Source organism: Pithys albifrons, chromosome 6 (assembly GCF_047495875.1).
Source record: "Pithys albifrons albifrons isolate INPA30051 chromosome 6, PitAlb_v1, whole genome shotgun sequence".
Lineage (NCBI taxonomy): Eukaryota > Metazoa > Chordata > Aves > Passeriformes > Thamnophilidae > Pithys > Pithys albifrons.
The window spans coordinates 23166459-23189624 of NC_092463.1; the positions used below are offsets into that span (position 1 = coordinate 23166459).

Sequence of the window (23166 nt, forward strand, 5' to 3'; positions counted from 1 at the left end):
TTCCCTTCCCTTCCCTTCCCTTCCCTTCCCTTCCCTTCCCTTCCCTTCCCTTCCCTTCCCTTCCCTTCCCTTCCCTTCCCTTCCCTTCCCTTCCCTTCCCTTCCCTTCCTTTGATGTTCCCTACACAGGGAGGCTTAATGTCTTTCATGAGATGCAGTCCCTTCAGTCAGGACTCTTTCATGACATGAAAAGATTTCTCTGTAATTTTTTTATTATTATTTTGATGTAAGCTGCTAAAATATGGAGAAAACACTGTCTGATTATTTAAAGATAAAATCCAGACTGGGTCACGTATCTCTATTGCAAGACTTAGTCTACTCTAAATTGATGAGCTGAGGGAATATTGGAGAATTTTTATTCTCAGTAATCGTGACAGGAGAATGAGGGAGGTGGGAGTGAAAGCTAGATTGGCTCTGAGCAGCTTTCCCTCCAGTTCTGCTGGGAGTGTTTCTTAGCTGTTCATCACTGCAGATCCAGTGCCTACAAGCTTGGTTTGCACTTGCTTGTATTATTGCCACTGCTTTTCTCAGAAATGTTGAATCATGAAAGTTATCAAGGAGAAAAAAAGAAGTTACTTCTAATGAACGACCCTTGAAGACTCAGTTGTTGTCATCACCTTCCATGCTAGTGCATGTGCAGGAGACAAGCGCAGTCACTCTCTCCTCAAGACCTCTCTCCCTAGAAACCAAGACATGAAAAACACTTTATTTGCTTTGAATCTTCAGGCAAAGGAGGAGTCTCTTGTGAAGAAGCAGAGTCTGTGATGAAGGGCTGACCAGTAAGCCTAGGACCTAAGATTTGGTAAAATGCATCTTTCTTTGACTTTTGACCAGTGCAGAGTTTGACTGTCTCCAGGGGCACAGCTGCAGCCCAGCAGACCTCTTTTCTCCCCTTCTCCCGTCAGGAGTGGCTCATCTGTGCAGGGAGAGAGGGATGCTATTCATCAGAGCTGGGAGGTGCAGCACGTAGGTGTGTAGGAGAAGGAGAGACTGTACACAGCGCCTGTGTAGACAGTACAAGGACGGCGTGGGTGGGCACAGGGGGGTGAGGGTGTGCAGCTCTCAGAGAGCAAACACGTGTCTCCAAAACTTCTACCAGCATGTCATACTGCCCAGACACCATCTTGCCCAGCTCAAGGTCTTTTCTGCTGCTGTGTTAAGGTGCCCTGCAAACCTAGGGAGGCTTTAAACTTGCAGAGACTCACCCTCACATTTCCCTTTGCCTCCAGTGCTGTTTCCAACAGGGCCTGCTTTGGGGCAGCATGAGAACACACAGAAACCTCACCTTGCCTCCCTCACCCACACTGTGGGAAGCAAGGGTGCTCTATGGGCTGGAGCAGCAGAGCGTCCCCACCCCTCTGCTCTCCCTATGGGATTTTGTCAGGACCTCAGAGCTCCAGGAACATCCTTCTCTTCCCCAGGGCCTGGGTCATCCTCGAAGGGAGATGGAGGGACTTGCAGCGGGTGCGGGTGGTGCTGAAGGGACAGCTCCGGGGGGGCGGGGCCCGGACTGGGGCAGCGACCTGGGGAGGGGTCGGGGAGGGAGAGGACTGGACAAAAACAGGACTGGGGAGCGAGATAAAGAGAGAGAGAGGGAAGAATAGAAGACCTGGGATGAAAAGCATAGAGACAAGTACAGGGACAGGGAGAGACACGAGGCATTAGACGGACCGAGACAGACACGGGCCAGGGACAGAGAGAAGAGGGACAGGACAAGGCCGAACCGAGCAGGACAGGTAAAGAGCAGGAGGGGAGAGGGAAAGGCAGAGGGAGACAGAGGGAAAGGGAGAGCAGGGCAGACGCGAGGCTGTGCTCCGGCTCGGCTGCCATGGGGATCTCGGCACAGCCAGTTCTAGCAGCGGCTCCGCCGGCGCCAGACGCGCCGGTACCGGGCGGCACCCGCCGCGCCTTGGAACAAGGGGACTGCAAGGTGGCAGCGCCGCGGGGCCGAGGCGGGGATCCCTCCCGGTCGCCGGGGCTCTGCAGACACCACGGCGGTCGGGAGTCCTTGGGTCTGCCGGCATGGGGGTGCGCGGGATGCCGGCGCTCCCGCACGGCCACCCAGCTAGCTGCCCGTCTCGTGTGGCCCGCCGGGCTTTCCCGTACCCTGCCGATGCAGGCTGAGCCCCGCGGCCGGGGGTGCCCGCCCGCCCGGCGGGGATGCGCCGTGCCCGGTCGGAGCCGCAGCTGCAGCTGCGGGGCCGCCCCGGCTCGGTAGCCGAGCGCCGCAGGTTGCCTCCGGACAGCACTTGACCAGCTGTTTTGTACATTTTCTAATTTCGTGCAGAACAGGGCAGTGGTCGTAGAGGTAATCTGTAGATCCGTGGCTTTAAGGGATAAATTAGAGCACTGGATTTGATCCGTATTGCAGTGGATTAGAGCAACCTCTCCCCCCTCCCCTTCTCCTCCTCCCACCCCTCCTTTCCAACTCACTCCCCCCTCCTCCAGCACCACCTTTTTTCCTCTCATACAATACCAAAACTGACCCTGCCTGGCAGAGGGACTCTGCTAGGCGAACAGAGCGGTGCCCACATCGCTTGCACACCACGGGAGCCGCCTCTCCCCTTCCAGCCGCCGCAACCCCTCCGGGGCATCCCTGCTGCAAGTTCCCCGGAGGCAGGCGCCGGAACCGGGGTGTCTCCTCTGGGCGCCGGGGAGCGGTCGCCGCTCACCGGCTGTACCTTTGCCCCGGCCGGCAGGGGCCGTGGGCTGGCGGCGAGGGAGACCGGACCCCGGAGGGCATTTCCCGGAGTCAGCGGGGCCAGGACCCGGCAGGAAATGGAAGGATGAAGTGTGCAGCCGGAGCGGTGATGTTCCTTCTCTCCTTGCTTTCCCTCGCAGGAATGTAATCCGCAATGCTAGTTCTCAGGTTGCTCAATGTTGTGGCTCCAGCCTACTTCTTGTGCATCTCCCTAGTGACCTTCGTCCTCCAGATTTTTCTCTTCATCCCCAGCATGTTCAGAGACCCTTCCACTACCCTACTTCTTTCTCCTGCTCTGCTGCATGGGGCCCTCTTCCTCTTCCTCTCAGCTAATGCCCTGGGCAACTACGTCCTTGTGATCCAGAGCTCCCCCGAGGACTTGGGCAAGGACTTAAACTTGGGCAAAGGAGCCGAAGTGGTGGACTGGCTGGATGGAAGCAGGTCCCCTGGCTCAGCCTTGCCCAGCACTCACTTCTGTAGACTGTGTGCCAGAGTCACCCAGAGGCATGACCACCACTGTTTCTTCACAGGGAACTGCATCGGGAGCAGGAACATGCGAAACTTCATCATGTTCTGCCTCTACACCTCCCTGGCTTGCCTTGACTCTCTAGTGGCAGGCATGGCTTACATTTCTGCGACGCTCTCCATGTCCTTTGTGGACCCACTGGCCTTCCTCACTCTTCTGCCTCACTCCATCAGCCAGTTCTTCTCAGGTAAGGGCTCCTTGCTCAGAGATAACAAATGTGTTCCTCCTCTAGGGTTCCTGGGATGGGGGCCTGATCTTCCTTGGATAGCTGAGTTGTGGAGGGGTGGTAGAAGATGGGTAAGAAGGGCAGTTGGCCTTCTTTGGACAGTAGAAACAGCCTTTGCAAAGGACTTTGCTTCACCTGAAATAGAAGCAGGGACCTACTCCATATTACAGCCACGGCCTTATTCCTAATGCATCAGGCTCTGGAAAATGCTCCATAACCAACTTGCTGGTGACAGAATAGGGCTATCTGTTGTGCAGGGCATGTCTTGCAATTAGACCGAGTAGGTGAATTTCACTCATTGTACTGCAGGTGTGGAGAAACTTGCCTGTCCTACAGAGAGAGGTGGGGGGTTCTATAGGTTTTTATATCCTACAAATGTGCAAGTTCCCCAAATTCCAGAAGATATGCCCTCATTCTCTTCATTCAGATCCACTCACTCCCTCCACTGTCACCCATCTCCTGTCTCCTGGCAGTGCAAGCCTACTGAGACCTTTTCATTCTTCCAGCACTGGAGAATTGGGATTCAGGCAACAGAAACTGTGAGGAGTTAATGTGACATGATTAGCCACTTCTCTTGTGGCTCTAGTCTGGGACACAAGTCCACAGAGAACCATGGGAAATTCTCTGTGCCCACTCTTTGCAAGAGCTCTACACCAAAAGCAGATACCTCCTCCTTGCTGCCATCCCTTCTTTCTACTTCTTCCCCTTTCCCCTCTCTCCCTGCCTTTCCATAAATCTCCACAAACCTTCTTCTTCCCTCTCCTTATTTTGTTTCCATAACTCATCCTCTGCTCTTCCAGTCTTGCCTCTTCATCTTTCAACATACCCTCAAACTCTCCAACCTCAAACCTTTCTCTGTCCACACTGAAGAGCTAGACAGAATCTGGCCTCAGAGAAGGGACTATGCAGACAGCTTAGACTGTTACTCTGCTCTGAAAGCAACTACAGAAAAATGCCACTTCCCCTCTATGCAGCCTTGCATGCTTAGATCAGCTTCTACTAGGTTAAAATAGGTATCCCATGTATTTTAGCTTTGCAGATCCAGCTGAGCTCAATAAGAAGAAAGTCTATTTTGGCTCGTGCACTGTCACTAGAAGTGTTGATTATGATCTGAGTGTGGAGTCTTCACTGCTGAGGATACAGGAGCCAGAGAGGCCCCCGCTTGCTTTTCAGATTCCAGGCTGGGTTTGTAGGGTTGCCATCTGAAAACAAACAAATATCTCTCTACTTGGCAAATTAGCAGATTTGTCATGGTAATCACTGAAAGACAATAAACATGAAATCCTGCCATGACATTTTTATGGAGTCATTTTTCCACCTGTAAGAATTTTTGTAAATAATGTAGCATGAGCTTCACTAGCATTAAAAACACTGGGAGTGATTTTTCCCTGTGCCTAAGCTCTGCTCGGCACAGCAGCCTGGGAGGGGGAGCAGGGATGTAGGAGGAGATTATCAAGGAATTAGTTCTCTCTGATTCTGAGGGCTCATCTGCACCGAGCTGGGTCCTGGCATACCTTTGCAGAACTACTGAAATGACCCAGCTCTAGTATCAGCAACTGCAATGCCAAACACAGGTAGTGTTTGAGTGGGACAAAATGGGGTTGGGTGCAGAGTTGGGAGCCAGAGCACCCGTGAGAGGCAGCAGATCCCAGCAGCTCCCACCAAACCTCTAGTTCTGCTGGGATGAGAACTGCTGCCTCACACAGCAATATACAAGCATGTGGTGTCTTGATTGCTTGGGAAGAAGGGCCTACTGAGCTTCTTCCAGCACATTTAACCTCTAATTCAATTAAGAAAAACACAGTCTCGAACAGATACCTGGAAGGGTTGCCCATGCAGTATTTTTCAGCTAATGTAACTATTTCTTAAGGGTTGTTGTATGATCAAAAAAAATTGTTATAGCAGGGGAAAAAACTTTACTTTTCCTCTTCTCCATCATGCCCACTGTACTGCAGAAGGAGTAAAGGGGGATAAAGGGTGAATTGGCTGGTCTTATGGCAACCAAGAGTTCCCTGTTTTCATGCTGGGAAAATTTTCAGCTGGCTCATTGTGCCCAGACTGTGCTCAAGCATGGATTTCAGAATCTGACCCAAAGTCTATAATTGCAGCCTATGATTCAGCTTTTCTGTCATAGATAATGTATGGCAATAAGCTTGAAATCATACCAGGTCATTTAGAGCAAAAGTGAATCTGAGACTAAAAGGGACTGTGGTGATGAGGAACAAATGGAGAGCACTTTTGTAAACACAGGTCAAATTGGATCCACTGGAGAAATTATAGAAAATGCTTTCTGTAGGTAACCTGAAGAAAAGGTTAAAAAAATCATGAGTCTGGAAAGGATGGCTCAGAGATGCTTAATATTTTCAAGGGGAAGCAAGGGTAATTACTTTCTGGATGTTGAATTTCAGCAGCTCATATAAATAAAGCTTAGAGCCACCTTGCAAAGGCTCTAAAGAAAATTTCTTTTGAAAGCTGTATTTCTCCATATCCCATCTGGGTATCAGCTGTAGGAAAGAAAAAATGTCTATCACATTCTGGTCCAGTAAAATAGGGACAGAGAATCCCATATCTGGCTCTGAGCTTCCTACCTGGTAGATTAAGTAATTCTGACAGAATTGGTATGAGGATTTGTCATTATCCTATGGGGCTTGTTCTTGATGTATTGCATGAGAAGCCCACTGAGCTGAATGGGATCTAATAAGAAGGGAAAGATGACATTGCATTTAGGAAGAAAACTACATGACTCCTGAGTGTTTTTCAAGTGAGGACAATCTCTGAAAGCTTGAGGCTGTAGTCAGTGTCCTTACAAATCATCCTCAGAGGAACCTGCCCCAATCTCTCACTTACAGCACTGCCAGGTGGTGAAGGCAGGATTCACAGATTGCAAAACCAGATGATGCCACCTAATCCAGCCTTCTGCATTAGAGAAGCAAGAGATGCATATCAGTGACCCTTGTATTGAACTTAAAATTTGAAGAAGCCATGTACCTGTTTTAGGCAGCACATTTCTGTCCATCCAATCCCTGCTCCACCACAGTTGCTCTTGTAGGGGCCATGGTCTTCCAGAGGGACAGGAACATGTGAGAGATTTTTTATTTCCTTGCAGGAACAAGTGAGAGTATATCAGCTATTTATACCAGTAGTGACACACATTTAATTCCCTTTGTGTAAATTGGGTGTTTAATAACACACCAATATAGACAAAATACTAGCGTAAACATCATATGAGCACACAGAGAATATTATATTAATGGGTTAAATTGCTTTATGCACTGAAATGTCACTCAGTGATACCTGCTGTTACACTAACATTTTCCAGAAGGAGTTCTAAAACCATTGGAGAGGAAAGGGCCCACAGAATATATTTAAATACATTAAACATAAATATATGCTAAAAAACCCCTGTTGAATGAGGAGCTTTAGACATACAAAGTACTTTGAGCATTCTAGCAGCACCTTATAAAAGGAATTTGGATTGTATTTTGAAAAGGTTTCTATTTCTTTCTTGCATTCATATGAAAACTGCCTTTGGCCAAAAGTAGGAAAGTAATAATTGATTTTTTTTCTTTTTTAACATAAATGTATATATAGATATAGATATATATACACATATATTGGACAGAGAAGGGCAGGGTGGAGAGAGAAATCTCAGATCTTTTTACCTGGTATTAATAAACATAGTAAGGGTTCTGGAAGCATCTACATGCTGTAGGATCCACTTCTCACTTCAAAAACCTCAAAATCTTAGATTCACTGTGATCAGCAAGTAAATCCTTAAACAAATAAATCATTCTTCAAAATAGTGCTGGTATCTTACAGACACGCTTCACTTCTGGCTGAATTTGTCCCTATAATCTATATCCTCACATTAACAGCAAAAGGAGAGGTGTACAGAGACCATTATCATTTTAGTATTTCCCCAGAAGGAACTAAGTTAATATAGTTAGAACAACCAGCCTGTCTTGCTCCTACCTGCCCACTCCTGGCCAGAGAAAACAGGTTGCTCATTGGTTCTCAGGGCTGAGTGTTACACTGCATGTGAGGTGTGTCTAAGCTTTCTTTTATTGTCCTCCCTCCCCCTGACTCTTGGTCTGCAGGAGCTCTCCTTAGCTCTGAGATGTTTGTCATCCTCATGCTCTACCTCTGGCTTGGGATCGGACTGGCCTGTGCTGGCTTCTGCTGCCACCAGATGCTGCTGATCCTGCGTGGGCAGACTCGGTACCAGGTGCGGAAAGGGATGGTGGTAAGAGCACGGCCCTGGAGGGAGAACTTGCAAGAGATCTTTGGCAAGAGGTGGCTGCTAGGACTTCTCATCCCCGTGCTGAATGTGGAAAGTGACTGCAGTAGGCAGAAAGGAAAATAAAATTCCTGTGTGTGTGTGTGTATCCTGTGCACACATCACCTTCCCTGTCTCTCTCACTGCCTCCTGCATCACTAAAGAGCTGGGCTACTCCATATTTTGGGATTGCAGCCGCTGTGGGAGGAGAGGATGGGTTATCAAACAGAATAAATTTAGCATATTAACATGGAGATTACTAACCACATAGATGAGATACTGCAGCTTAGTAGTCACATGACTGCACCTGCATATGTGGCAACAGTCTTTGAACTAGCCCAAAAATTACTCAGACCTTCCTGTGGCTTCCTGCTTGACTCCTCCAGCCCCAGTAGTCACCCTATATAGTCCTAACAAACCACAGCAGGATCTTTCAGAGAGGCTGGACTTTGGTGGTAGACTGTAAAAATGGTGTTTGCTTCTTGGCAGGGATTTGCAGGATGCCTGTTTGAGGCCGGGTGACATACCTGAGGTAACTTCACATGAGAGCATTGTTCCATAAGCATTGCTCGAGAGGTGTTTGGACAATGATCTCAGGCATATGATAGGATTCTTGGGGTTGTCCTGTGCAAGGCCAAGAGTTGGATTTCAGTGATCCTTGTGGGTCCCTTCCAACTCAGGACATGATTCTATGATTCACAGTACTGAGAAACCCTTAACAATGGGACTGCAATGCAATCAAGCTGCCCTAGAAGCAGGCTATGCACATGGCTAATGAGGCAGGTAAGCCTTCCCTTCACAGCCTAGAAAATCAGAAGGAAAACAAAGAGAAGTTGAGAATTTCTCATTTCTGTTCTTGATGTGCTCTCTATGCAATGATATGTCAGGACTGTAGGTCTGCTACTTATTTTAGCAGTCCTATATCCAGTGACAGTGTCCAGGCAAAGGTGCCCTTCTGATAGGGAGCAGCAAGCAGATAAATCATGATCAGATGGAGGCTCAAGGATAGGAAACAGCAAAAGTGAATGAAAAGGTTGTGCTTGGGAAGCTGTATGATGAGGCAGGCTATGCATGCCTATGAGAGCAACAGAGGGAAATGTGGACACACAGCGAGCAGCTGGGAGGACACCAAGAATCTTGTTGCTGTGTAGAAGCCCTGATGCATCATCCTCTTGCAGGGACACCTGCACCATTAGTGCTGTGAAGAGTTCAAAATCTCAGAAGACAGGGAGGGTTTCCAGCTTATCAGGACACTTCATTTTGCACTAAAACAAACAGAAGAATAGTTATCTCAGACATCCCTGCTACACTGTAGTTACAGGCTCTCCAGGGCAATTCCCTCTCGCATTGCTGAAGAGGGGTAAATTCAACCATGTTATAACTCCATTAGGGAGGTTAATAGAATTACTAAAGAGATTAATCAACTTAATGTGTCAGTTGCTTTTTAGCTGCAGCAACAACCCATGAGATCAGTGCTGAGATCGTATGCTAATAGGTGCCTTAAGAAAGGATACCATGACGTCTCTACCGGGATCATAGCACTGGATTTCCCAGCAGCTGCAACCAGCAGTCTCTGTTTTGGCAAACTGCATCAGCTTATGTGGGCTGGATAGGAATCCATTGCTTCTCTTTGATAGGGTGGGGAGTATGCTGACAAGTCATGAAAAATGTTATTCCTTCCTCAGAAATGCTCTTTGTGCATCCCAGGTAGGGGAATGCACCTTGCTTTCATCATTGCATTTCTGACAAGCCAGAACAGAAGCACTCATTCCTACAGGTTTGTAATGGTCTTTTACTGCTTCACACTCGAATACGCGTTTGAATTGATAACAAACGAAGTCAATTGTGATGAGCAAAGTAACCTTGAAAATATACTGGAAAACCCTTTAGCTGGATAATTAAAACATGTAGGATCTACGTCCTCCCATGCTGTGTGTGTTTGCATAAGCACACCGCTGTTTCCATGTGTAATATGCTGTATTTTCACTAACTGTGAACAATAAAAAGTGTTCTGATTTTTACATGAGCTGTATTGTGCTTTTTTACAGTTAGATGTCATTAGCTGTCTCTGTATAGTTGTTACAGTATACACACAGACATGTTGAAGGAAGAAGTTAGGATTTGTTTATTGGCTTTGCCTATAATTCATCATGTGATTTTTGAGAAGTTCTTTCATCTTCCCTACTTTAATGTAATGACCAATCTAAAAATGCATCTAATAACCAGTTTGCAGACCCATTCTAACTTCTATCTATGAATTACACTATCAACCTCAACTGAAAGCTAAGGGAAAATTAAGCTATTATCATCATCCACAAACAGCATCTTGACATAAATTATTCCTTACCGGCAAATGGCATCAAGGTGAGCAGACAGTCACCTTGATGCTGGGACCAGAGCCAGTGTCTCATGCCATACACCTGACCTTGGAAGGATTCCCAGGATTATTCTTATTCCACAGACTCAGTGATCCAGCTTCTTCTTTTTTATGTACTTAAAGACAACAGGCTCTCAACATTTCATCCAGCAGCTACCTCCCACCAGCAGAAGTTATGGTGTGACATCTTTGCCCTCTGCTTTTGGTGTTTGATGGCCACTACAGTCTCAGGCAGCTCAGAACACTCAGCACCTGCTACCACAGTGCCTTGGGCTGTAAAGCTCTTTCGGGGTGCACACTGAGAAGGGCAACCAGCTGAGAGTTTCAGTGGGCCACTCTGCAAGGACAGAATCCACCCAGTATAACAGGATTAGTTGCCTGAGAAGCCTGTTGCCTCTTCCCATGAGGGTTTGATCATGCCTGGCCCCTGTGTCAGGGTCACAGCTGTCTGCCCCACCACAAAACTTCAGTCCTTGCAGCAGCACAAATCCTAGTCTGAGTCAGCACAGCACAGTCATGCATAACTACTCTTCCTGTCAAACACCTGTGTTCCTGGCTGTACATTGCTGCATCACCATTTTATGCAGCTAAATGGTTCCTTTGCAGCAAACTACTGGATTTCAGCAGTAGTGGTGGGACTTTCAGATGGATACAGCCTTTATAGTTATGATCCTCTGGGATGGAAAGAGCTATAAAAATGTAACATTGGATTGACCCTGTATATTAGCTTATTTCCCTGCTCATTCCCAGATATGCCAACTGCCCTGTTTGGGGTGCAGTAGGGATTCTGCAGGAACAGTGGAGAGTAGCTTTTTAATTAGCCAGCTGCCCTGACATCCCTTCTTTGTCATACCTTTCTGTACTTATTGAAAGCCTTGGCAAGAAAATGTACCAAGGCTCAACAACTGTGAACAGAACCTTTGCTCTTCACTATGATTCAGTAAATGAAGGCTGAGCTCAATGGCAATGTCACAAATTCTAAATCAGTTCAATGGCTCTAAAGTTTTATATGGATAAATAATAAAAGCTCATCCTCTGTGCTGAGAGAGTCATATACTTACTGTTTGCATTTCATTACCTACCACCTGCAACAGCAAATATATTTTGGAGTATGATTTCTTGTGACAATGTCTAAAGACTTACAAAGGTTTTAAAAATAAAGCACTTAAGGCTTCTCTGGCTTTGAAAAATCAGATGACCATCTTTTCTTCTCTGATAACAGTAGTGGCTGTTGCTAACGACCTTGCACAGAAACAACACACTTGTGCTTAGTTGCTTACAGCTATTTAAGTGTGACTACCTGAACAAATGGTGTCACCTCTAAGGTCTCAGAAGCCTTTGCAGTGACAGTGTAGAGCAAATTAGGGTATGCAACTGTGAAGTAAATCAGAAGTGTGTTCTTATGCATAGTAAGAATTCCATATGAAGTAAGAAGTAGATGATTTTCCTCTTCATACTACACTATTGGGCAGCCCTGAAGGCCTGCATGCAAAAGGTCTTCATTATATATCCTCAGAGGATATAGAGTTAAAATATAAGAGCCTCAAGTAACAAGGCAGAGGGAACATAGGAGAGGAGATGACATGAAATAGCATTTATCTTAAGAAATAGCCAACTCAAGGGAGATGATCACAGTCTAAAAATACGTGCAAGGAGACAGACTAAATGAATGATGAGACTCATTAACTGTAAGGAGATCACTGGAGGAGGACAAGCAGTCCTGGACTGAGAGAAAGAAAAGCCAAGGTTGAAAGTAATCAGACAAAGTGGCCACAGTGAGCGCAGAAGTGATTTGATGTGTAGGGATGACGAGAGCCATCAGGCAATATGAGGTATGACAACAGAATTCAAGTTATCTCCATTGATTGTTGACTGAATGAACACAAAGCTAAGAAAACTCATTGCTAATCACTTTCTGCTGAAAAAAAACTCAAAGCCCCAGCAGACCCAAAAGGGTTTTTCTCTCTTGAACAGCAGACTATGTTATAAGTAGGAGATGTGTGGACAGAAGTCATAAGTAGCAACAGCAGTGTTATATAATTCTCTTTGAGTTCTTTGAAGACTAACCAGAACTATCATGGTTGGAGTAAAGCAATGACCTACTTGTTCAATATAAATAAATAAAGGGAGAAGAAAATTTAAAGCATATGTGGAATCTCTGTGCCCTGCTACATATTCAAATCAATGGAAACACAAGTCAGGCAAATTAACAAACAGTAAGATAATCTCTAATAACTACATGTCCACATGTGCATTCTCTGCTTTTCCAGCTCTTTTCCAGAAAGACAGGGGAATGAAGAATCCTTGGAGATTACACCAAAAGTTAGCAAATATGGACCAAATACTGCTTCAGTCCTCTTATGAAGCCATCCTGGCAGCAGCCTTGTCTTCATTACACCAAACAGCTTTCAGCATTGGTTGTCTTACTGCACCTAACTGGCAAGTGATGTCAGGTCTGGCAAGCCAATCTCATGACTCCTAAGGCTTTTGGAGACAGATTCTCCTAGTCTCCACAGTTTACAAATAAAAAATGCAAGTTCCCAAGTACCATTGCCACACACTGTTTGCACAGTGCCTCATTTAACATGTTGTCAGTCACCTTAATAGTAGTTCTAGAATTGCTATCAATTAAAAATAAATGGAGCATGTTGATCAATTTACTTCAAAAGAGGCAAGGCAGTGGATGACAATAGCAAGCTCTATATGTGAAAGTTCCATTTGTCTGCTACTGATTTTACTGTATATCGACCAGCTAGGGGGAATGTGCAGCTTCTGGCCTGTATTTACCACCATTCATTCCCAGATTCACGTTGTTTTCATGCCTGATTGGAAAACTTTCATTAGCTGTCAGGTCAGTCTTTTAGCTGCTTGTGTTGGACCAGAAGAGATGAAGGCCTAAACTTATGTATCATCAGACTGCTGAAACAAACAATAGATTGGTTTGTAATTGAAATACCCTTAATAATCGTATATGGGCAAGGGAGTTAACACAGTGGACCCACAGGAGAGTGCCCTAGGAGTTAACAAGCAGCTGCTGAATGCAGCCTTGTCACAAAAGTTGCTATCAAGGAATTATGTTATCATCCAGAACTGCTTAAGACCAGAGATGAGCTTTATGATTAGTGACAAAAAAACCCCAAGAAAAACACAAGCCAGGATTCCTAGTGGCTTATAATTGCTGGGAGGAAACTGTTGACCAGTACAACACAGGCAACCCTTGCAGGTCTAAACATGAACTGCCAAAGTCAAACAGGTCCACAAAGTCCAGAAGCTATGAAAGCTACTTTGAGAGAAACTTCCAAATAGCAGTACCTAAAGGAAAAACGGATTCGCTAAGGAGGAACTCCCAAGAACTCAATGCTAAGATCAATGTTTTGAGTCCCTCAGGACTTGGAGAACCTGTTCTCCTACTGACAAATTTCAAGAATCAGTTCTTTATTAATGTCCACTGAGTTTGATAAGACTGTCACTGCATGTTGTCCCAAAACATCCAGTGCTACATTAAGAGTGGTTTACACAATACTGAAGACCATCATAGGTCAATCAAGTACGGATTGGTACTACAATTTTCTTCTCCAGGGAACACCTGTAACACTCAGAAAAATAGATTTGTCTGAGAAAACCTTGATTAACCAAGCAGTTTATTACACTAAAGAAAATACTTCCAACATCTCAGTCAAGTTACTGTCAAGAGAAACCATTTTTCCTTTCAAGTCATGTTATAGGGTATAAAAAAATCTATTTGACTGATCTATCAATTCCTTTGAAGTAGTATGCACTAGCCTGCAATTTACTGACAGCTCTAGCTGTCTTCCTTTATGCTTCCATTGTCACTAACCATCCAAGGAAATAAGTCAATTTGTGAATATGAAGCCTAAGAAAGCAAAATGTGGCAATGAAGTTCTACTTAGCTATCAGAGATGCAGTTCCTGAAGACCTAAAATCTCTTTGAAAGCTCTGGAAACAAAGCTCTGAAAACCTCACAATAATTTCACGCCAGAAGAAAAGCTGAAACTTCAGATCAAACTTTAAGACCCAGTTTCTGGCTCCCAGAACTGGAGTGTTTTTCAGGTGTATGGATTCAGTCCACCACCATATTAGATCATTCCATTGCTTCAGGATAGATAAACACGTCAGAACTTTGACTATATAATCAATGGAGCTGGCAGGCACAGTCAGTCTGGGCAAAGCCAGTGCCCTGCTGCAAGAGATGCCATCAGCTCAGAAGGAAATGTTACTATGCAGGCTGTCAACAGACCACTAAAAGTCCCGTAAACTTTCAGTAAGCTAAGGGAAGGATCCAGGTATGGAGCAGAAAAAATTCTGTACTCAGGCTGGAGGCTAACACCACATTTCTACTCTAGACAATCTCCTTTTGGCTTTGTGTATGGACTACCTCTCATGAATTAATTTAACCAAAACTTGTCCTTTGTCATCCAACCACCCATTGGGATCTACTGGGAAAGGATGAATTTCAGCAAGGGCTCATGAGGATATGCATTGTGTTGTTGGGAAAAGAGAAGGAAAGTGTGAAATATGTGAAGGAGCATGCCAACCCAGCCTGAAAGCTACGGCATGACGGACAAACTAATATGAACCTGTGGAATAAGATGGCAGGATTGCAGGCTACATATGAGCAGGAAATCAAAGCAAAAAAATTACAATAAACCTTTGCTATCTCTCTCTAATGCAGTAAAGATATGGAATATTACATTCAGTTTTGCCTTCATTAACCAACCAGATGGAGTTCAGAGAAAAGCCATAAACGATTAAGAAGCTGAAAAATGGACTTGTAAGATCTTAAAAACTGTTGTATTTGTCTAGCTTGGGAAATTACAGCTAAAGTGGATGTGAGGAAAATGCAGCAACCATGCATGTATTTTAGAGGGTGGGAGAAATAATTCTTGTTGGACAAACAAGCATCAACTAGAAACAGCGTTCAATTTAAGTAAAGGAAATTATATGTTAACATTTCAGAAAATACTTTCAAACAGCATTTCTTCCACTCTCAGCCTTTAGAATAAAGTTAGACTGAAGAAACTGAAATCTTCATATCTGGGGAGCTACAGAATGAACAGGGTAAATCACAGGGAATAGGGAACTGCCTGCTCTTGCTGGAAAAATCAGTAATAATAGAGGGGGGAAACAAACCAGAGAACCTTCCACTTTTTACCTAGGCAGTTGCCCAAGCTTAATCCAAGAAGAGCTACCCTTTTCTATTCTTTACACTTCTGCTATTTCAGCTGGATTTAAAATATTTATTAGTACCAGTGCTAATTTATTCCATAGAAGTAATGTGAAATACAAATAGTTGTGCAAATAAAGTTATATATAGGTAACATGTTGAAAGAAGCAAACCCCAGTGGTTTTGGTCTTCTCTTCATAAGTATGATTCCCACATGGCTTCTGTTTGTAAGTGCTACAGCAATAATTGACAGATGACACAGAATGGCACAAGTTTATATCCATAAAGTAGATTTTGTTCAATGATGAGTTATGGTAATATTTCTTAGCATTTCAATAGGACTAAGAGATCCTCCAGGTGCTTATTTTTTAATCTTTTTTTACACTTTCCGGTACTCCAGAATGACCACTCTGTGACTGTGCAAACTGAAGAAAACATCTTTATATTGCTATTTGATTTTTTTAACCTTGAAATTACAAGTTAGGTATACTACCTTCCCATAACACAACTTCCACATGGTTTGATGAAACATTGCCAGTTAAGAACTTCTGGAAATGTCAGGATCCTCTAACAGGGCAGCTGCATAAACACATGCAAATTGAGATGTCATAATAGGTTTAAGACCACTTTTGAACTCAGATATAACTTTAGGGTATTATTTCTTTATCTTTCTTACTCTTGCTGCTTCTCCCTCTCTTTCCAAATAATATATGGAAACATTGTTGATAAAACAGAAAAGATTTGCATGGAAGAATTGGGAGACCTTCACAGTATCTGGGAAATAGCAAAGAGGAGAAAGCAGACATTTCATTAGCTCAGCTATTATTATTTATGAATCAGAGAGAATGACCTTTTATACTTGTTTGATAAAATTTACTTACTGAAACCCCAGTGGAAATGTAACCAATACAAAATTTAAATTTCCAGAAAAAGCCTAAAATTGAGGCTCATTTTTAAGCTGAAGTGCTAAGAGGCTGTACGGATTTTCACTCCCCACAGGAAGTCTCTGAGGTGTAAGAAGCATTACTCTGGTGGTCAGAAGTCTCCACACTACATCAGAGAAAATAATCCTTTTGCATTTAACTAGCCAAATGTCAAGTCTTTTAACAAATGTGAATTTTGAGAGGAAGGCTCAATCATTTGTGTTATATGGGTGTACAAATAGCAACACTGTGCACCTGAAGATTCTTCAGTTAATGCACTATTACAGACTACAAGGCATATGAGATTATTTAAAAAATTTATATTGCTCACAAGTCAGTTCTTATAAATCCTGTGTCCTGATCCTTTTCCCCTTGGACTTTGACAAATCCCAGTGTCTCTCAAAAAAACTTGTGCAAACCATGTAGACAAATGCAAGTAAGCACTCAGTCCTAGTAGTTGCAGAGCAGTGTAGCTCAGTCCAGGAAAAATTATTTGAGCATATTCCTAACTCCAAGTACAGGCACAGCCCCGTAACTGCAGCTATGCTACTCACACCCTTCATTTGACTCACGTGTTTCGCAGTTCTGTTGGTTGGACTGGAGCACTCAACGTCTTCCAGGACTGCAGTGAGGGCATTTTTGATTTCAATTATTGTAACTTTTTAGATAGAAAAATGTCACATTTGATAAGCCTCCAGGCTTCTGACATGAGTTTCACATGTAGCACTACTACAGCTACTTGTTGGGCTTACGTGCTGGGGAGGAAAATTACATGTGTGGGCATAAATTAATACATGAGTGAAGCAAGACAGATGTCTGCTTACACCACAAAAGGTTGTTTTAGAGTCTGCAACACAGCCAGCTAACACTCTCTCCATTCCTCTAGCCTTACCAACCCTGAGATATTTATAAAAGTTTCCCTGGACAGGCACAGAAGTAGAGATTTAAGTCAACTATATTTCTTCCTCTCAGTTTTCCAGCCCATAAGAAACCAGTCTCTATACCCCCTTGGGGAATTACATTAGGGGAAATGAACCCAGTGACTATCTAGTTTAATATATTACATGAACCCAAATGTAGGTTAGTATAACCACACAGATAGTGAGCCTTTTGAAAATCCAGTGCCAGAACCCTGACAGCCCACAGCCATGTCTTCCTGTTGCAATTCCTATATAAAAAGCTAAAGTACTTTACAATAGGGAACAAGTTTTGCTTTTCTCATTTTACAGCCGAGGAGACCAAAGTGTCTTTTATAAGGGAGACAAGAAACTGAGCCTGGGGCCATCTCAATTCCAACCATATGTTATTGCTTGAATTATTTCTTGCAGCAGTAGCAATGCCAGTGCCAAGTGCTTTTGAGGTAGGTATGATTTGCAGGATTAAAGCCACAAACTTCAGCCTACAGCATCCTTTTTGGCTGGAGGACAGAGTAGGGTAGAAAAGCAAGCACTCCTTGAAAGCAGCAAATGAGTTCATCTCCGCCATCAGGATACATTTCAGATTATACATCTAAATCAAATGGGAAGAATAATCTTTGTTTAAAAATAGGATGTTCAGATCTTTAAAAAGAAACCTGGAAAACTGATATAGGACACTGTGTGAATGGTTACCTTAAAATCTATTTTCATGCAACTGTGAAAAGAAATTGTGGTAACATTGATGTTCACTCTCCTTTTCTTTGCCTTTGTTCTCCTCCTCCTTTACTAACAGCTGTCATCTACTTATGGCATTAATTTTGTGGAATTCACTTCATTTTTTTCCACTTTCTTCCTGTCAAATTGTTAAGATTTTAGGTGTCAGCCATATGGCAACTAGTTCCTCACTTGAAGTTCTTATTTTATCTTCTACCTGATGTGACAATTTAGACTGTAGAAAAGCAATGGAAAAGTACTGTGCACTGAGAACAGCGTACAATTTGAAAGAAATGCTTTCTCATTCTAAGGAAATACTGAACATTAATAGTCATCACTAGAGTAATATTGAGAGCTAATGCTACACATCATAAATACAGTATCTAAGAAAAACACCAGGGCAAATCTCAAAAAAGGAAGAAGTTCAAAAGCATCCATCAGACATGTCAGTGCTAATGGCAATTGCCAATATCAATTTCATGTTTTAAGTGTGCTTAGGTTAGAGAAGTTCTCACCTGGAGTTTGGGTGCCATGGGAATGTATGGGAGGAGTCCAAGAAGAATTGACTGCTATATTTGTTGTCATCCCAAACAGAAACAATTTTAGGCAAATAGACTTAATTTTAGTCATATTTATATTTTGAAGGGATCTAAAATGGACGCAATAGTCCATTTACTGAAAAAATTATGTGCTAAGGACTGATCTTGCAACAGAACAGGGTGTGATAAAGGAATCACAAAAGCATGCCCAAAGATAAATTATGCTGAGGAGAACAATAGGGTGTTTTCCTTCCTTCCTCATACTAATGTGAGATGCAGGCAGTGGCCTGTTATAAGTAATAGTGAATCTCTGCATCGCTTCTAAGTGCTTGGTTGTTACTGAGTCAACTGTGAGATGAAGCAAGAATGGGTACTCCTCTGAGGTACTCCTCCTTTACCTGTGGATATAGAGATGTTACAATGTCATGGTACAGGAAAAAGAGTATCAGGGAGTAAACTCTCCCTATGAATTCAGGGTATTAATTTTATTTGCATTCATCTTCTTTCATTCACCCAACAAAGCTCCCTGAAAAACTAACCCCTTTCACATCAGATGGCTGCAGTGCCTCAGGCTGCTAGGTGTTTAGGTGCTGGAGAAGCAGTGGAATTTGAAAAAAAACCAGCAAGTCCTAGAAACTGCAATAATCCTTCTCATAACTTTTCTGGCTCCAGAATCAGGCAGAAGCAGTGCATCATTCTGCTTCATTTAATATCACTCTTTTAAGTTTGGCTGTGGAAAAAATGAGCGGGGTAACAATTTTTATGTGCAGGCAAGTTTGACCTTTGCATCTCAGCCTTTCAAAGAAATACATCCTTTGGCTTTGGTCTTGAGGCACATGTCCAGACTGCCCAGCTTGATTTTGAACTGCTAGAAGCTACTTAGGCCCTTGGTTTAACTGTGTACCAACATCTCACTCTGCAGTTAAGAGAGACAATGTCATTCAGTCTCTTAACAGCCTCTACCCAAACGCTGCTACTGCAGACCATGAGCACTACAACAGGCCCTCAGTGCAGTCACCCACTCTGCTCTGTCTCAGCTGGGGCCAGCTGCAGCCCCTGCTATACATCTGGAGGGGTTTCACTTCTTAGATTATTATCTTTAAGCTCCGACTTTAGTCCTTGCACAATCAGTTTGCAATCAAATGTCTTGGAATGTTTCTGGCCATTTATCACTCAATTGATCTCAATAACCCACTTCCAGAATGTTCTCAGAAAGCATCACCGTGCAAATGTGTTTCAGTCATGGTCAGCGGAACAGTGAGAACCTATTTTGCTTTGATACAGACTATTCTATTCTGACTTCCAAGCCTGCTTGGACATGTATAGCATTCTCATTTGCACAGGAGACAATACTTAGCAAGACAAAAACCAATAGGCATTGCTAACATTCAGCCTAGGTAAAACAGTTTTCCTACTTCTACTCAGGTTTCACACTTTCCACACTACACTGTGCTGAACTCTGCCTCTGGCACATGCAGAGTAAGGCCTGTCTGGCACTGTGATGTTTTGTGCCACTGCGGACAACTGAGCACTTTGGGCTGTTCATGGGGGCTTCTGCCTCTTCAACATGAGCTGGTGGAACCCTTCATTGAAGTGGGGGTCCTGTTTCCTGTGCAGGCAACCCAAAACAATCCAGGTAAAGGGGATGAGGGTGAAGAGAAAAAACATCTTCTCCCTTTCCCGAAGTGCAGCCTGTTTCCATATGCTTGAGATTCACTGAAAAAGGAATGCCATGACTAGCACCGTAAAACACTTAAACTTTCAACCAAAATGCATTTTCATTTCCAGTAAAAAGACCTGAGTTTTCCATTGAAAACACATCAATTTTTCAAGCAGTCCTATCTATTAAAAAACATTAGGGATTGGTTTCTTGTCTGTTATTGGATTTCTTGGTCCTGTAAATGTATGAGGCCAAAAACAATATCCTTACTACTGCTATGGAAAAAAAAAAAGATTGCGGAAGGGCCATAGTAAGCAGCATTTCAGTTCCATTAAACTAACTCAATTAATTCAATCACAATAAGAACATGAAGAAAACAATTAAGAAGTTGATGAAACTCCCCTTTGGCCCTGGAAAGTACATTTCCTCCATTACTTAATATGTATGAGATGCAGAAGAAATCTATGCTGGCAGTGCTCCAATTCAAGATAGATATTATATTGCTCTTGTGCACAGTGGCAAAAGCATTTCACAAAAATGTCTGTTGAGCAATTAGAAAAAATTTTAAAAAATTACTCTCAGATCATGATAGTAGCTTGATTTCCACTTCAAAAAGTAATCCAGAACATTTTAAACAATGGTTATTAAACATTTTAAATTCAGCCAGTCTGAGTAAATTGTAACTAAAAATTTAACAGAGCTAATCAAGAAGCTCCCTGGATCATCAATACTATTTCAAGGAATTTCACACCACTAGGGAAGATTTCATAGGACTGAGGTGTGGGAAGAACTAACAGAGCATCAGCTGTTCAATGGATAGGTAGACTGATCTAAATTAACATAGCTGGACAACTGAAAGAAAATAATGGAGTAACACATAATTTTTAATTACTCCAGGACACAGAGAGCAAAACTAACTGAAATCACTGAAGCTTATAAGAAATAGAGTTGGTCAAACAAAACTGACTCCTTATATTGATCAACTAGAATTAAAAATTGGTTGAAGACAAAGCCAACACACCTGTAGTATTTTTACTACTAATGGGCATTTAACAGTGGTGCCACATGACAAACTGAAGGGAGAATTATACAAAATTAACTGACTGGTGTGAAATACATTGCAACTACAGTTTCTGAATTGTATGCAGAGATCAATTAAGCACTATCTTCTACTCTTATTTTAAAAATGGTATAAAATTGGTTCTTGACTGTAACATTATTTAATAGTGTTTTCAATAACTGAAGTACAAGCAAAAAAAATCTAAAGATGACAAAGTTTCAAATGAGAGAAGCAGAGAAAACTAATGAATACAACTGGTCACTTACTAAAATCAGTTTGCTTTTTTTCTGGCTGCAAACTACATTCAAAGGAATGTGGAACTACCCCAGACAGGCATTCACCAACCACAGAAACAACAGGCCCTGGGATTATTTAGACTTCCATCTGATTTTATGGCCAAGACTGCAATAAAAATGAGGTGCAGCAACAGTAGGGAAATCCTGTTGTGCTATTAGTGTTCCAATTAGAAATGCATTTAAATGATTTTAAAAGATCCAAGGAAGAGTGTCACAGATGAAAAAAGGAACCAAAAGACTTGAGAGTTTATTTATTTACTTTAAAAAAGAAAGCTGGAGAATGAATTGTTCAGTTTGTAAGTGCCTTCAGTGAAAACAGTAAAGTCACAGCATGCACTTCAGTTTAGTAGACAAAAGACAAAAGATCTGACAGCTGGATACTGAAAGATGACAAATTCAGCTTCAATATGAGGCATGCTTTAAACAGTAAGTAATTGCACTTTGAACAATTTGAGTGGAGTCTTAATCTTACGAGGTTTCAGAGCAATGCAGGATTCTTCCAAAAACAGCTAGTTCAAACAAACAATTGAGGAAGCCTTGGAAATTGCTCTGCAAGAGAGCAGACAACACATGGTGTTTCCTTCTGCCTCCTGAATCAAATTTACATGGGAACTGTTAAATTTGTCTCATGGACATACCTCAAAGGAGGTAGATTTAAGAAGGGAGGGAAGCGGGCACGAGCATTTTAGACACATTGGAACATGCAGTACAGCTGGCTATAGGGCTGCATTACACTGCAGCCTGAAAGCAGCACCACCCAGCTACAGCAAGAGTATAAAATGGTGTAGACAGAGACAGACCCCGCATTTCTGTACCAGAAATTATGAAAATGAAAGCAGTAACAGCATGCTATGTTCAATCTAGTGGATGCCAGAAATTTGGCATGCCAGGAGATTGCTCAGCCCAAGCCTGCAAGGGTACTGCTCCTTTCAGACTGTGTCATAAGAGAAGTAAGACACATGCAATGCACCTGAAAGAAGCAATTCACCTTTTTGGCCTCAGTGAAGTAAAGGTGAATAGGCCTGCCACGCTGCAGACAGACTTCACCACGTAAAGGAAAAGGTAGTAAGAAGAGACAGAGGCCTGCAAATTTCCTGCTTGAAATGTATCCAGACCTTTTATGAATACAAAAGTTGCAAACACTGAGTTCCAGTCTCGGGAAATAAAATTACTTCAATTGATGGCACTTCTTTTTGAGTGTAAGAAATGAGATTCAAGTTATTGCCTTGTCTAGTGCCCAGTAAGAGCTTTAACGAGAATCTCTTTTACCTTAGGACAAGATCTCATGCCACAAGGCTCCTAGAAGTTTTGGGCATGACTGCCTAGTTCTCACCTGACAAGTCACTTTTGAACAAAGGAAAGACCATGCAAAGGCAGTCACATTTCGGAGAAATGTGCTTTAGTGAAAAGCTGGTACACAGATTTACTTGGAGAATGTTCTTCAAGACAGAGTGTGAAATTTTTCACTCAAGTAATTCTTTCAGCAGCCAAGATTCTTACTTGACAATTTAGAACTGCAAACCCAGCTAACAGGATTAAGATGCAGCGTAGGAGCTCACCCTGCACAGACGGTGAGCATAATGTACAGTCATCACAGAGACAGCAGTTCAGAGATGGAAAAATCCTTCCAGGTTGTTCACGACATCTATGGCAATGGTCACCCACGGCAATGTATTTTTAGAATTCTGTACAGCTCACTTCTACACATTCTGTACAGCTCACTTCTACACAGAGACCCTTTAATTCATACCTACTGTTAAAGCTCAC

At 43.0% G+C, this 23166-nt stretch overlaps 1 protein-coding gene across 1 annotated transcript; it reads left to right on the plus strand.

Annotated features, from left to right (window-relative positions):
- The first annotated feature begins 2467 nt into the window (after window positions 1-2467).
- Window positions 2468-9698, plus strand: ZDHHC22 (zinc finger DHHC-type palmitoyltransferase 22). The gene is made up of 2 exons (XM_071557781.1): window positions 2468-3413; window positions 7550-9698. The coding sequence occupies exons 1-2, from the start codon at window positions 2855-2857 to the stop codon at window positions 7813-7815; spliced, it is 825 nt and encodes a 274-aa protein (XP_071413882.1). The 5' UTR covers window positions 2468-2854; the 3' UTR covers window positions 7816-9698.
- The last annotated feature ends 13468 nt before the right edge of the window (window positions 9699-23166 follow it).